The sequence below is a fragment of the Pipistrellus kuhlii genome, unplaced genomic scaffold (assembly GCF_014108245.1).
Source record: "Pipistrellus kuhlii isolate mPipKuh1 unplaced genomic scaffold, mPipKuh1.p scaffold_m20_p_8, whole genome shotgun sequence".
In the NCBI taxonomy this organism is placed as follows: domain Eukaryota; kingdom Metazoa; phylum Chordata; class Mammalia; order Chiroptera; family Vespertilionidae; genus Pipistrellus; species Pipistrellus kuhlii.
Genome location: NW_023425584.1, coordinates 26,040,531 through 26,054,521, shown reverse-complemented (window position 1 = coordinate 26,054,521; position 13,991 = coordinate 26,040,531). Strand labels below are relative to the sequence as shown.

Sequence of the window (13,991 nt, the reverse complement as noted above, 5' to 3'; positions counted from 1 at the left end):
TAGTAGAGATGGGACCCACCCCCTTTGCCAGTGTTCGGGGGTTGCACATGCAGGTAGATGTGCTGGGGAGGCAGGGGAGGAGCTATTGGGCTGGGTGGTTGCGGCCACACTACCTGTGCCCTGTCTGCAGCGCCCCGCGGGAGGCGAGGCTGGAAGAAATTCTACGCGGTGCTCAAAGGGACCATCCTGTACCTGCAGAAGGTGAGAGACTGCCTCTGTGTCCTTACCCAGTCATGGTCAGCTCATCCCCCCAACCAGCCCCTGCCAGAGTGTGCTGGGAAGGACCTGGGGCTTAGGCGGGTGGATGCTGGGTCCTTCCAGAGAAGGGGCCTGACTCGGTCTCACCCAGAGCTTTGATGAGTTCAGGGAGAGTGTTTTTAAGTGCCCAGGTGCTCAGAGGATAGCAGTGTGAGGCCAGGGCAGGCCTCTGGGATAGACTGAGGAGTGCCTGTAGTGGTTCTTGTTGGGATTGGCATGGCACCACAGTAGCAGGAGTTGAATATGAAGAGAGATCTATCAACAGAGGGAGGGAGAACAAAAGGGAGGGCAGGCGAGGGTGGAGGAAATGCGGGTCAGTACGCCTGAGCCTGGCCATGACAGAGGCTTGCCTGCCTCTGCCCCGCCTGTCCAGGATGAGTACAGGCCTGACAAAGCTCTGTCCGAGGGCGACCTGAAGAACGCCATTCGCGTGCACCACGCTCTGGCCACCCGGGCCTCTGACTACAACAAGAAGTCCAACGTGCTCAAGCTGAAGACGGCGGACTGGAGGGTCTTCCTGTTCCAGGCGCCGTGAGTAGGATTGGGAGCCCCTTCCTCCCTCTGGACTCAGAGCCTGCAGCAGGGAGCCTGCGCCGCACACCTCTCCCCATCTGCTTTAGGGGAGCGGCCCTCAGCTCCCCCTGCGTGAGTGCATCCGCTCAGCACAAACCAACAGCGGGGTCCCAGCAGCCCTGGTTCTCCGGGTGTGGTCTCCTCAGCGTCTCCTGGAAACTTGTTAGAAATGCAGGTTGTCTGGCCCCACCTCAGACCTGCTGACTCAGAACCGCTGGGGATGGGCCGACAATTGGGTTTTAGCAAGCCCTCCAGGTGATTCTGGTGTGTGCCAACTCCCTACACATGGGGTGGATGGTGCCTATGAACCATCCTTCGCTTTAAGTCACAGTAGCTCGATAAGGCCTTCTGTCCATTCCCCTGCACACCATCCTTCTGTGACTTCCGATGGGGTTTCATGTTTCATGGGACAGAGGCTAGCGGGCGAGCTCTCGGGATGGGCGTGTCTGTGCCGGGGATGGAAGTGGGGATGACCTGCTGCCCCTAATGAGCCTGGGGCCGGCTGGCTCCAGGACCCCGTAGCTCCATGGCCATTAGCTCTGGACCTGGCAGCTTTATTTTCACATGAAAATCCAGGTCTTGCCTCAGGTCTGGGACAGAAGGGAGCTCCCTATCCAGATATGACCAGGCCCACCCAGCCCCCAGCACACCCTCCTCCCTCACTCCTTTGCTCACCTGCATGGAGGTATTTGTGCTCTTTCTCTGCCAGGCTACTGCTGGGTATGGGGTGCTGGGTAGGGAAGAGGGAGTCCTATTGTGAGAAATGGGCGCCCTTTCCCCTCCCATTCTGTCCCCAGGAGCAAAGAGGAAATGCTGTCCTGGATCCTTAGGATCAACCTGGTGGCCGCCATCTTCTCAGCCCCGGCCTTCCCGGCTGCTGTCAGCTCCATGAAGAAGTTCTGTCGGCCCCTGCTGCCCTCCTGCACCACTCGCCTCTGCCAGGTACAAGCTCCGGGGGCCATCACACTGCCTCCCCAGGCTGCCTCCCCCATGCCAGGCCCCCTCATTTACTAGCCCTCACCTCAGCTCCCACACAGTGTCCTGGGCTCAGGCCTTCCACACGCCCCCTTACAGATGGGAAGATTGAGGCCACACACAACACTGGCCTGGTTATGCTGTGGTGAGTGATATGGGTGTGCTTCTATGCCAATGGAAGTCCTGTGGATGTGATTGTGGGTCTATGGGCATCAACTGTGGCATGAATGTGAGAAAATGTGTGTGTCATAGGGAGCTAGGGATAGGAAGACTTGACTGGCTCTTTATCTAGTCATCTACCCTTAAATGTTTTATTTGTAAGGCCAGAAAACTCCAATCCATTCGAACTCCAGCTTTCCAGTTATTTTGTGTTTTTATTTACTTATTTAATATATTTCTTTATTGATTTCAGAGTGGAAGGGAGAAGGAGAGAGAGATAGAAACATCAACAATGGGAGAGAATCATTGATCGGCTGCCTCCTGCACACCCCCTACTGGGATCAAGCCCACAACTCAGGCTGTGCCCTTGGCCAGAATTGAACCCGGGACCCTTCAGTCTGCAGGTTGATGCTCTATCCACTGAGCCAAGCAGGCTAGGGCTTGTGTTTTTATTTTTATTTTTTGAGAGGAAAGGCTAAATAGAGGACCACAACTTGAGAGGTAGAGGGCAGGGGGAGCTTCTTCCTTTCTGTCTTTGCCAGCTGCTGGCCTTTTCCTACAGGGCCCTTCTCCAGGGTCTCTCCACTGAGCTCCTGGGCTGCTGCTTATGCCCAGAGCCTCTACACACACTTACTCAATGCACTGTACATGCATTCACACACGTGCACACACACATGCCTGCAGCCCATTGCTCACATAGCACAAAGCAATGTGACTAGACTGTGGTGGGATGTGTGCATGCTCTTGTCTGTGTGGCAGTGTCTCTGTCTTTCAGTGTGATGCTGGGTCTGTGACCATTCTGTGTCTGGCATGAATGTAGGAGAATGTGTAAATTGTATGGAGCCAGGGGTAACTAAGGCCAGGCTGCCGTTGGTCCAGTGTGTTTGTGTGTGCATGTGAGAGTCCATATGAGCCAGGGGATGTCTGATTGTGTGTCTGTGAGGGAGTGTGTATGTGCACATACAAGCGTAGGGTCTCTATTCTCTCAAGCTTGCTGGGGGTGGGAGGGGGAGGTGGTAGCTAGGAGAACTGATGCCAACAAGAGCAGGGAGGAAGGAAGAAGGTGGAGGAGCATCCCTCAAGCCCAGAGCCTGCCTCTACCCCACGAATCGATGCCCCGGTGAAGCAGATCCTGGCAGGACAGGATTAGATGCACCCCTATGACATCCCCAGAGCGGGATCTCACTGCGCAGGGCTTGTTTTTGCAGGAGGAGCAGCTGCGTTCTCATGAGAATAAGTTGAGGCAGGTGACTGCAGAGCTGGCTCAGCACCGGTGTCACCCAGTGGAGAGGGGCCATAAATCCAAGGAGGCGGAGGAGAGTCGGCTGAAGGAGCACTATCTCACATTCGAGGTGGGCCCTCTGTGGGATGGATGGTGAAGGACAGGGCTGGGGCCCGAGGGGAGGCCAACTCCACCTAGCATCTGCTACGTCTCACCACCAACATCATTCCATAGCCAGGGGGTTTCCTAGTTTGGGGGTCCCCCACTTTGGGGGCTCCCCTGAGGCAATCATGAACCATGCATGGCCTCCTGTGGGCCAGGCTGCACAGTCCAGCTGTCAGTGATGTGACTCAAAGAGCACCAGCCGGGCTCTCCCAGACCTTCCTCCCCTCCCACCACTCCTCTCACTCCTCTCCAAGCTGCTCCTCGCCTCCACTTCCCCACCGGCCCAGCTTCTCAGGAAGCTACCGAATCCCAAGCCCTGTCCGTGTGCCTTTCCCCTCTTGATCTCTCATTTCCTCCTTCACATGTTTCTTGAGCAGAGCAACTTAATCTCTCCTCCTAAACTCTCCCTTCTTTTCATCTCATCTCTCTGCCCACTACTCTGATTCTGCCCCATGATGCTTCCCAAATGGGGCTGACTAAGCATCACCTTCATTGGTTGAGGGGTGGGGGTTGGCTGAGGAAGGAGGGCAGGAACCATTTTGGACTGGCTTTGGGACTGCCCTGCGCTTGGGAGTGGACAGCTGGCCAGATAGGCTGGGACTGAGCCAGGAAGCCCCCAGAGCAGGAAGGGCCAGAAGTAACCGATCTCAATCTCTACATTTCTGCACTGATTTTCTACTGAGGTGTGGGGAAGAGAGGAGAGTTCCCAGGATAGTCCCTGCCATTTGGAAAAATGTAGAGCTTTGTGGCTTATAGAAATCTCCTCAGATCCACACTCTCTGCAAGGTAAAAATGGTGACGGCAAAAGCTACAGTGGACTGATCTCTTATGAATTTCCAGGTGTGATTCTCATCATTTACTTTCTATGAATTGATTTAATCCTCATATTAACTCTGTGAAGTGGGTTCTGTTATTGTCCCCATTTTATAGACAGGAAATTGAGGCTTGGAGAGGTCAGATCGCTTGCCTGAGCTGACAAAGTTAAAAAGAAGTGCAGGAGCCAGGATTTTAAACCAGGGGATAGATTATATTAGGTCTAGTAATACTTAATGTCGTTTTCTAATACTTTTTTAAATCGAATTTATTTAAACAATACAACAAAATTTAATCAACAATATAGTTGCCATTGTTTTCTACTACTTGTGCCCAATGCTCAGGAAGCATTTTAATCCCTCTGTTGTAAAATTCTTGTGATTTTGATGCAAAAAATTCGGTCAATGCATTTTTGAGGCATTCTTCATTATTAAATTTTTTTTTCCAAGAAGAAAGTTTTGCAAAGAACAAAACAAATGGTAATCGGAAGGGGCAATATCAGGAGAATATGCAGGTTGAGGGAGAACTTCCCATTCCAACTGGCGCAGTTTTTCAGCAGTGATTCTTGCAGTATGCGGTCGTGCGTTATCGTGGTGAAGAATTACGCCCTTCTGATTAATCAGCGCGGGTTCTTTTTCTCTTAAAGCTTGGGCTAACCTTTCCAATTGGGCACTATACACTGCACTTGTAATGGTTTGGTTAGATGGTAAAAGTTCATAATGAAGAATTCCTTTAAAATTCCACCAAACACACAACATCACTTTTTTCGCATGCAAGTTAGGTTTTGGTGTGGGCTGCGGAGCCTCATTTTTGTCCAACCATTGAGGCCGCCTTTTCAGATTAACATACAGCAGCCATTGTTCATCTCCGGTAACAATTTGCTCTAAAAACGGCAAACGGTTTTGACGAGAGAGGAGCGAACTGCAAATTGTGACTCTTTGATTACGGTTGTTGTCGGTCAACTCATGAGGAACCCATTTTCCAAACTTTTGGACTTTGCCAAGTGCACGCAATTGATTGGAAATTGTTTTTTGTGAACAATTTAAAGTTGTCGCAAGCTCTTGTTGGGTAATTTGAGGATTTTGCACCAAAAGAGCTTGAAGAGCGTCTTGATCAAAATTGGACACACGGCCTCGACCACTCTTGTCATCTAACGAAAAATTTCCCTCACGAAATTTCTCAAACCAACGCTGGCATTTTCTGGCGCTAACTGCATCTTGACCAAGAGCACTACAGATGTTTTTTGCAGCCTCACTTGCTTTTCTTCCTAATTGGAACTCATAAAGCATGCAGTGCCGAATATGCTCTTCATCCACCATCTTCTTAGCCCTAGTTTTGCAACAAAAACCAAACCAAACACAAACTTTTTCAAGCAAAACTTGTTAATTGCACTTCACACGTTCTGTAGATACCACGTGTTTGAAGGTTATGTCAATACAAGTCAACGCCAAGCAAGATTTTAAACGAATGTTTAAAAACGACATTAATTATTACTAGACCCGATAGTTCCAGTGCCCTGGTCTTTCTCACTCCCACCTGATTTAATTGGGGAGGGGGATGTGAAGCCCAGCAATGAAGGGGTTTCTGTTCATAGGTCTGAGCTGGGCAGGAATAGTCTACTGACCCTTACACCCTGCTTTTTCCAGGACCCTAGCCTCCCTTGACTGTGGTCAGGGCCTAAGCTCAGTGTCAAGACCCTCAGACATTGTCAAATCAATGTTTACCAACTTACAACTTGTTTAATAAATGTTTGTGAATTCACTTTTCTCTCCATGCCCTCACCAACCCTGGACATTATTGAATGTTTTAATCTTCACCAATCTGATAGGCTTAACAAGTGGTGTCTTATTGCTATTTTAATTTGGATTAAAGATTTTTAAATTGTGACCGTCCAGCGTGGCTCAGTGGCTGAGCATTGACCTATGAACCAGGAGCTCACACTTCAGTTCCCAGTAAAGGGCACATGCCCGGGTTGAGGCCTCGATCCCCAGTAGGGGGAGTGCAGGAGGCAACCGCTCAATAATTCTCTCTAATCAATATTTCGGTTTCTCCCTCTTCCTTCCTCTCTGAAATCAATAAAAAAATATTAAAATTCTTTAAAAATTGTGATAAAATACACATAGCATAAAATTTACCATATTAGCAGTTTTAAAGCGTGTAGTTTAGTAATGTTTAGTATTCCCACTGTTGTGCAACAAATCTCCAGAACGTTTTCTTTTCTTTTTTTTTACTTTTTTAAATAAATCTTTATTGTTCAGATTATTACAAATGTTCCCCCCCCCCCCAATTACTCCCCTCCACCAGGTTCCCACCCCATCCTCTGCCCTTTGCCCACCTCCCATTGTCCTCATCCATAGGTGCACAGTTTTTATTCAGACTCTTCCCACACCCCCTACTCCCCTTTTCCCTGAGAATCGTCAGTCCACTCCCCTTCCATACCTCTGATTCTATTATATTCACCAATTAATACTGTTCATCAGAATTTTTAATTCCCTTGGCTTTTAGTTTCTTGTTGATATTTACATATTTGTTGTTCATAATTTTTATCTTGTTGATATTTACGTATTTGTTGTTCATAATTTTTATCTTTATCTTCTTCCTCTTCCTAAAGAACCCCCTTCAGCAATTCATATAATTCTGGTTTGGTGGTGATGAACTCCTTTAGCTTTTTTTTATTTGTGAAACTCTTTATCTAGCCTTCAATTCTGAATGATAGCTTTGCTGGGTAGAGTATTTTTGGCTGTAGGTTCTTATTATTCATCACCTTGAATATTTCTTGCCATTCCCGTCTGACCTGCATGGTTTCTGTTGAGAAATCAGCTGACAATCATATGGGTGCTCCTTTATTGGTAACTACGTGCTTTTCTCTTGCTGCTTTTAATATTCTCTCTTTGTCTTTTGCTCTTGGAATTTTAATTATGATGTGTCTTGGTGTGGTCCTCTTTGGACTCCTTTTGTTTGGGGTTCTGTGCACTTCCTGGACTTATAAGTCTATTTCTTTCCCCAGATGGGGGAAGTTTTCTGTCACTATTTCTTCCAATATTCTTTTGGTATCTTGCTCTCTCTCTTCTTCTGGGACCCCAAAATTCTGATGTTGGTTTGCTTGAAATTGTCCCTATCTTCAACTTTCTGGATTCTCTTATCGTCTTGCTTCTGCAGAGGAGTGCCTTCTGGCTCTTTGTGTTCTAAATCTTTGTCTTGATTCCTGCGATCTTCCAGACTGTTTTTAGGACTCTGTGTAATATTTTTTATTTCAGACAATGTTTTCTATATTTCTAGTTGATCCCTTTTTATTTCTAGTTGATCCCTTTTCATATCCTCATAGGTCTCATTTATTTTATTAGGCCCCCCCCCCCTTTTTTTAGGGAATTCTTGAAAAACATTATAACTGTAGGTTTGAACTCAATGTTCATTCTTTTACTATCCTCCATCTCCTTCCTTTGTGTCCTGCCTCTTCTCTGCATTTTAGCTTCTTCCCTGATTTGATGGAATAGTTTTGTGTGCTAGGTGTTCTGGTAGAGCCCAGTAGTACAGCCTTCCCAGTTACCTGAGGTGGACAGTCTTGGTGTAGCCCTTTGTGGGCTGTGTGAGCAGTCTTGTTGTTAAGCCTTGCCTGTTGTTGGTATCACTGGCTGTGAGGATCAGCAGTGTCTCAGCTAGGAGGCTTCTGTACTCCACTTGGATGGGGTGGAGTCTCAGTGTGGCGCAGACAAGCTTTGGTGAGTCCCGCAAGATTGGTTGCAGGTGCATGCACCTCTTTGGTATAGGCACAGACAAGCTTTGGATTCGTCCCTCCTCAAGAAAGCCTACAAAAAAAAAAAAAAAAAAAAAAGAAAGCCTACAGGAGGGCTTCCGTGCTCCGCTTGGGTGGGACGGAGTCTCGGGGTGGTGCAGACAAACTTTGGTTTCCCGTCTGCCCTTCCCTGAGTCCCGCAGTAATGGCCGCTGGCTTCACACACCTCCGAGAGATCTCTGCCCACTGCCTGACAGTCTGGCCTCTCCCTGACTGGGGCTGACTATCAGAGCAATAGGGTGGTTCTGTTTTCCTACCGAACAAGAAAGCCAGCTGTGCATTAGCTGTCTGCCCTCTCTGCGTGCCTGGAGTATGCCAGCAGTGAACTCAGCCCACCCTCTCCGTGCCGTGAGTAAGCCAGCAGCGAAATCTGGTGGCCGCCTTTTTGTGCGCACAGATCTCCGCACCTTCACAGTTCTTGAGGCTCAACGTGCCTTCTCTCTCCTTCCTGGATGGTAGAGCCTCCTCTCAGCCAGCCGTCCGGTGCTTCAGGGTGATGTTTCCCCTGTTTTCCAGTTCTAAATTCAAATTTGTTGTGGTCGGCTGCATTCAGGTGTCTACCCTATGCCGCCATCTTGGTTTCTCCAATGATCAGAACGTTTTTCATCTTCCCAAACTGAAACAATACCTATTAAACAACTCTTCAGCCTGCCCCTGGAAACCACAATTCTACTTTTTATCTCTATGAATTTGAGGACTCTAGTACTTCATATAAGTAGAATCATATAGGACTTGAGTTTTTGTGACTGACTTACATCATTTAGCATAATGTCCTTAAGGTGTATCTGTGATGTAGCAAATTTGAGAATTTTCTTCCTTTCTAAGGCTGAATAATGTTCCATTGTATGTATATGCCACATGTGTGTTTATCTTTTCATCTGCTGATGGACATTTGGGTTGCTATCACTTTTCAGCTATTGTGACTAATGCTGCTATGAACATGGGTGTGGAAATATTTCTTCAAAACTGTTTTCAGTTCTTTTGGATATATACCCAGTGTGGTATTGCAGGATCATATGGTAGTGTTATTTTCTTTCTTTCTTTCTTTCTTTCTTTCTTTCTTTCTTTCTTTCTTTCTTTCTTTCTTTCTTCCTTTCAGAATGTCCACAGTGGCTATAAATTTTATATTTCCATCAGCAGCACATGAGGGTTCCAATTTCTCCACATGCTCACCAACACTTGGCATTTTATGTTTTTTCCCCTCTTATATAGCCATACTAATGGATGTGTAGTGGTATCTCATTGTGGTTTTGATCTGCACTTCCTTCACATTAGTGATTAAAACTTTCATGTGCTTCCTGAACATTTGTACATTTTCTTTGGGAAATGTCTATTCAAGCCCCTTGTCCATTTGTTGATTGGGTTCTTTGTAGAAAGTTAAAAAACAAACAAACACATTCTAGATACTAGACCTTTAGCAGGTATATGATTTATAAATCTTTCCTCCTATTCTTTGGAGATAGAAACATTAATGATGAAAAAGAATAATTGATTGGCTGCCATCCTGCATGCCCCTCACTGGGGATTGAGCCCACAACCCAGGCATGTGCCCTTGACCAGAATTGAACCCGGGACCCTTCAGTTCACAGGCCAATGCTCTATCCACTGAGCCAAACTAGCTAGGGCTCTTCTATTCTTTTTAAAATATATATATATATTATTGATTTTTTTTACAGAGAAGAAGGTAGAGGGATAGAGAGTTAGAAACATTGATGAGAGAGAGAGACATCGATCAGCTGCCTCCTGCACACTCCCCACTGGGGATGTGCCTGCAACCAAGGTACATGCCCTTTACCAGAATTGAACTTGGGATCTTTCAGTCCGCAGGCCAACGCTCTATCCATTTAGCCAAACCGGTTTTGGCTCTTCTTTTCTTTAGATTGCATTTTTTACTATACTGTTTGGATCCTTAGATACTCAGAAGTTTAAAATTTTGATGTAATCCTGCCATGGCCAGTGTGGCTCAACTGGTTGAGTATTGTCCTGTGTACCAAAAGGTTGCTGGTTTGATGCCAAGTCAGGGCACATGCCCAGGTTTCCAGTTTAATTCCCGATAGGTGTTTCTTTCTGTCTCCCTTCCTTCCTCCTTCCTTTTTAAAAATAAATAAATACATGCCTAAACTGGTTCGGCTCAGTGGATAGAGCATCGGCATGCGGACTGAAAGGTCCCAGGTTCAATTCCGGTCAAGGACACGTACCTTGGTTGCGGGCACATCCCCAGTAGGGGGTGTGCAAGAAGCAGCTGATCAATGATTCTCTCTCATCGATGTTTCTAACCCTCTGTCCCTCTCTCTTCCTCTCTGTAGAAAATCAATAAAATATATTTAAGAAACCAAAAATAAATAAATAAATACATAAATAAATAAAAACATATTAAAAAAAAAAGACTTCCTCTTTAAAACTATTTTTGAATGTAATCCCATTTGCTTGTTTTTACTTTTGTTGCCTGTGCTTTCCTATTATTTTTATTGGATTAACTCCTTTTTATTGATTTATGAGAGTTTTCTGTTTGTCTTTGTTTTTTTTACCTTTCTCTGCTCTCTTCCTAGAAAAGCCGTTATGAGACCTACATCCACCTCCTGGCCGTGAAAATCAAAGTGGGCTCGGATGACCTGGAGCGGATTGAGTCCCGGCTGGCCACCCTGGAAGGGGAGGACCCTTCCCTCCGCAAGACACACTCAAGCCCCGCCCTCAGTCAGGGCCATGGAACTGTGACTGGCAGCAAAGCCACGAAGGATACCACTGGACCTGAAACTTAGCTGGCATGGATGAGCAGGCCCCAGAGGCAGGCAAATGCCCCCAGAGGGCCAGAGAGCACAGTTCCAGCCACAGGCCAATCGGGCCAGCTCCAGGCAGTTGACGGGCAGCCACAGGGGTGTGGAGAGCCCCATGAGCCAAGAGGATGGAGATGCTATTCACGGCATTGATTTTGTATTCTAGGGCTTTTCTGGGCCTCAGACCCTCTCCTCAGCCCTTGCATCCCTGTCCACGATGGAGCCTCATTGTGTAGGCCTGTTGTGTGCATGCTCCATATACCATCTCACTGGTGAAGCGGGAAGGGCAGTGGACTTCCCAGGCCTTCGTCTTCTCACAAGTCCTGTCCTCATCTCCCTTGTTTCGGAGGCCAGGCCTGGACTCCAGGCCTCAGCGTGGACCCCTACCCCTTTTCCTCCTCCTTCCTCTGAGTTGAGCAGCAGCAGGTCTGCAGACCACCAGCACTATCCTCCCTCCCTCTACACAGCAACCTCTGGACTCGCACCCCGTTCTCCCTCTCACATTGCAATAATCCAGGACTCGGGCCTGCTCCTCCGTGCCGAGCTGTCTCCACTCTTGTGTGCATCCGCCTCTCCTTCCATCCATCGAGGCCACTGCTGCTTTCTTTTATACGGACACAAGTGTATAGATATAGGAATTATGTATCTATATGAAACCCCCTTTAAGGATGGTTTTGGAACTGACATCAATTAGAGGATAGAATAAGATGAAGGAAAAGCCTATTTCAGGGCTGCTGTCTGGCCCCACGGTGGCCCTGGCACTCTGGGAGGAAAGGTGGAAACGGTGTTGACCTTTTCTCGCTCCATTCCCCACTTCCGGCTGACCTGTGACTTACATAGCTCTTACAGTTGATGTTTTGGAATAAATAGGCAGTGTGTGTGTGTGTGTGTGTGTGCGCCACCCTGCCTGTCCCACCGGCATCATGGTGTGTGAGTGGGATGGGACTGTGGCTCTGTTTATTTTTTGGTCTTTATGTTGGTGCTGCCAGGTCTCTGAGCTCCAGAGATGGCCTCTTGTTCTGACCTACTGGTACAGGAATAAAAGACAATCTGCCTTGCAAATAGCCACTTGTCAACAAGCTGGAAGAGATTGGATGGGGGAAAGGTTGTGGAAACCATCTTGGTCTTGGGAAAAGGTGGAATGACAAGTTGCTGATTTTTTTTTTTTAAGTTGATATTTCTTTCACCATTTCAGAAATGCTATCTAAGGACATTTTGGGGAAGAAAGAAATTTGCCACATGATAATAACAGACTAGCATTCTTTAAACCCTGAGTTCCTCAGACTGACAAATGGTGGGGGTGATGACACTTTCAATGGAGCTATGATGAGTAAATCCTTTCTATTTTTAAAATAGATTGCTGTAGCTTGGCCAGCAGTTTGATCTCAGTGGTAACATATTTAGTTTTAATAAGTCAACCTTGCAACTAAGCACCTTGCAATAAGTACAAGTCCACTCATTTGATGCAAGAGATAGGTGAATCTGTGGAGAGATGTAGGGATTTAAATCCAGATTATTTCACTTGGATTGTGTGAAAAATGGTGGCGGAGTAGGTGGAAGCGACAATAACACTCTCCCAGGACCAAACTGGAAATGCAACTAAAATACAGAAGAACCACCCTGAAAAGTCAACTGAGGACTAGTTGGAGAGAACCCTGATAACCAAGGATGAAAAGCAGATGATTTATTTGGGATCAGCTGACGTGTACTTATAATCAAACCATCTGACTCCTCCTTTTGCTGAGGATACTTAAATGCTCGTTTAAGTGAAATTGAAAGAACAGTGTGGCAACATAAAGAGCTCTCTGTGCTTTCTCCGTGCTGTCTCAAAGGTCTTTTGATTTTTGGGGTCAGCCTCCCATTATCCACCTTCTGAGGGCAGGTGAGTGAAAGCAGAGGAGCAAGCCCTGTCTGTTGCAGACAAATGTACTTCCCTGAGCACTGTGCCTCCGATCAGTAAAAACCATTTTTTAGCTCACTTTCTTAATTGTATAATTATTTATTGTAAATTATATACATGTTCTACTGTACTAAAATATTATGTACATTATAAAACATACACAAAAATAGAAATTTAAAAAAGATGAGATGAAAATAAATCTAAATCAAAGTTCTGATATTTTTTTTCCTGCATTCTAATGGACCATATGTTCACCCCACAAAATAATGCCCATTTTCCAGGACTGTCCAAATCCGAGGACTGGAGGACGCAGGTGAGATGCTGCAAGTGGTTGCGCCACCTACTGGTCCTGGGAAGTGGCTGCAGCTCAGGGACTCCTGGAGGCTGCCTCTTGAAGACAGTGTCTCGAGCATTCATCCTCTCACTCAATGAAGCTCAACAGTATTGCACATTGCAGTGGTTGCTGGGGAGAAAAGGATTGACCAGCTACCTGTCCACGTGGGGCTCACAGTCTAGAGGGGAGGGAGACAGACAGTCACCATCACCATTTGGGACTCTGGGAGGACTGGGGAGACAAGCCAAAAATGACCTGGCAGAGAGAAGGAAGAATTGGAGGAGTGAGGAAAAAGACTGATTCAGGAAGCTGCCCACAAAGGTCGTAAGTGCTCCTGGAGACAGGGTGGTAGTAGGGAAGTCACTTACTGGACTGGACCTCTTCCTGACAGGCCAACTGAAAATGCCCCAAAGCAGAAATTTGAGACGCAGAGAAAAGGCCTGCTCCCAGGTTCCTTTCACACCTGTGAAATGAATGAGTAGCCACAAAGATGAGAAAAGAATCAAGGACTACATTAGGTTCCAGCCTTAGACTCTCAGCAGGTGTCTTAGAGTCCAGAGCAGATAATGAAGGCACTAAATGGGGTCACGTGAAAGCCCATAAGTTTATCAGGCGGTTATTCAGAATCGTTTGGAGTCACATAGAGGTTGGTGGGTTGATCGGAGTCATGGAGGTTGTTTCTGATAAAAGTTTAGACGGTAACAGCAACTTGACCCTCAGAAGGTCAAATGAGGACACTAAGTTGGGTCATGAAGAAGTCAATGAGTTCATGAAGAGTTCATTTCTAATTACTTGGGGTCAAAAAAAAGGTCAATGGGTTCACAAAGAGTTCATTTCTAATTACTTGGGGTCATAGAGAGGTCAGCGGAGTCATGGAGGTGGTTTCTGACCAAAAGTTTAGAAGGTAGATAACAGCAACACTCTCTCAGAAGGGTCAAATGAGAACACTAAACTGGGTCATGGAGTGGTCAATGGGTTCACCAAGAGGTCAAGCCTAATTACTTGGGGTCATGGAGAGGTCAATG

At 46.7% G+C, this 13,991-nt stretch overlaps 1 protein-coding gene across 2 annotated transcripts in view; it reads left to right on the top strand.

The window, feature by feature from the left end:
• PSD2 (pleckstrin and Sec7 domain containing 2) overlaps nucleotides 1-12,842 on the top strand; it is a 44,605-nt gene extending 31,763 nt beyond the window's left edge. For both annotated transcript variants that reach the window (XM_036424883.2, XM_036424884.2), the window contains 5 exons: nucleotides 131-201; nucleotides 632-789; nucleotides 1,629-1,773; nucleotides 3,174-3,317; nucleotides 10,508-12,842. In XM_036424883.2, the coding sequence (XP_036280776.1) occupies nucleotides 131-201; nucleotides 632-789; nucleotides 1,629-1,773; nucleotides 3,174-3,317; nucleotides 10,508-10,717 (728 nt within the window). In that variant the 3' untranslated portion in view covers nucleotides 10,718-12,842. The remainder of the gene's footprint in view (nucleotides 1-130; nucleotides 202-631; nucleotides 790-1,628; nucleotides 1,774-3,173; nucleotides 3,318-10,507) is intronic.
• The last annotated feature ends 1,149 nt before the right edge of the window (nucleotides 12,843-13,991 follow it).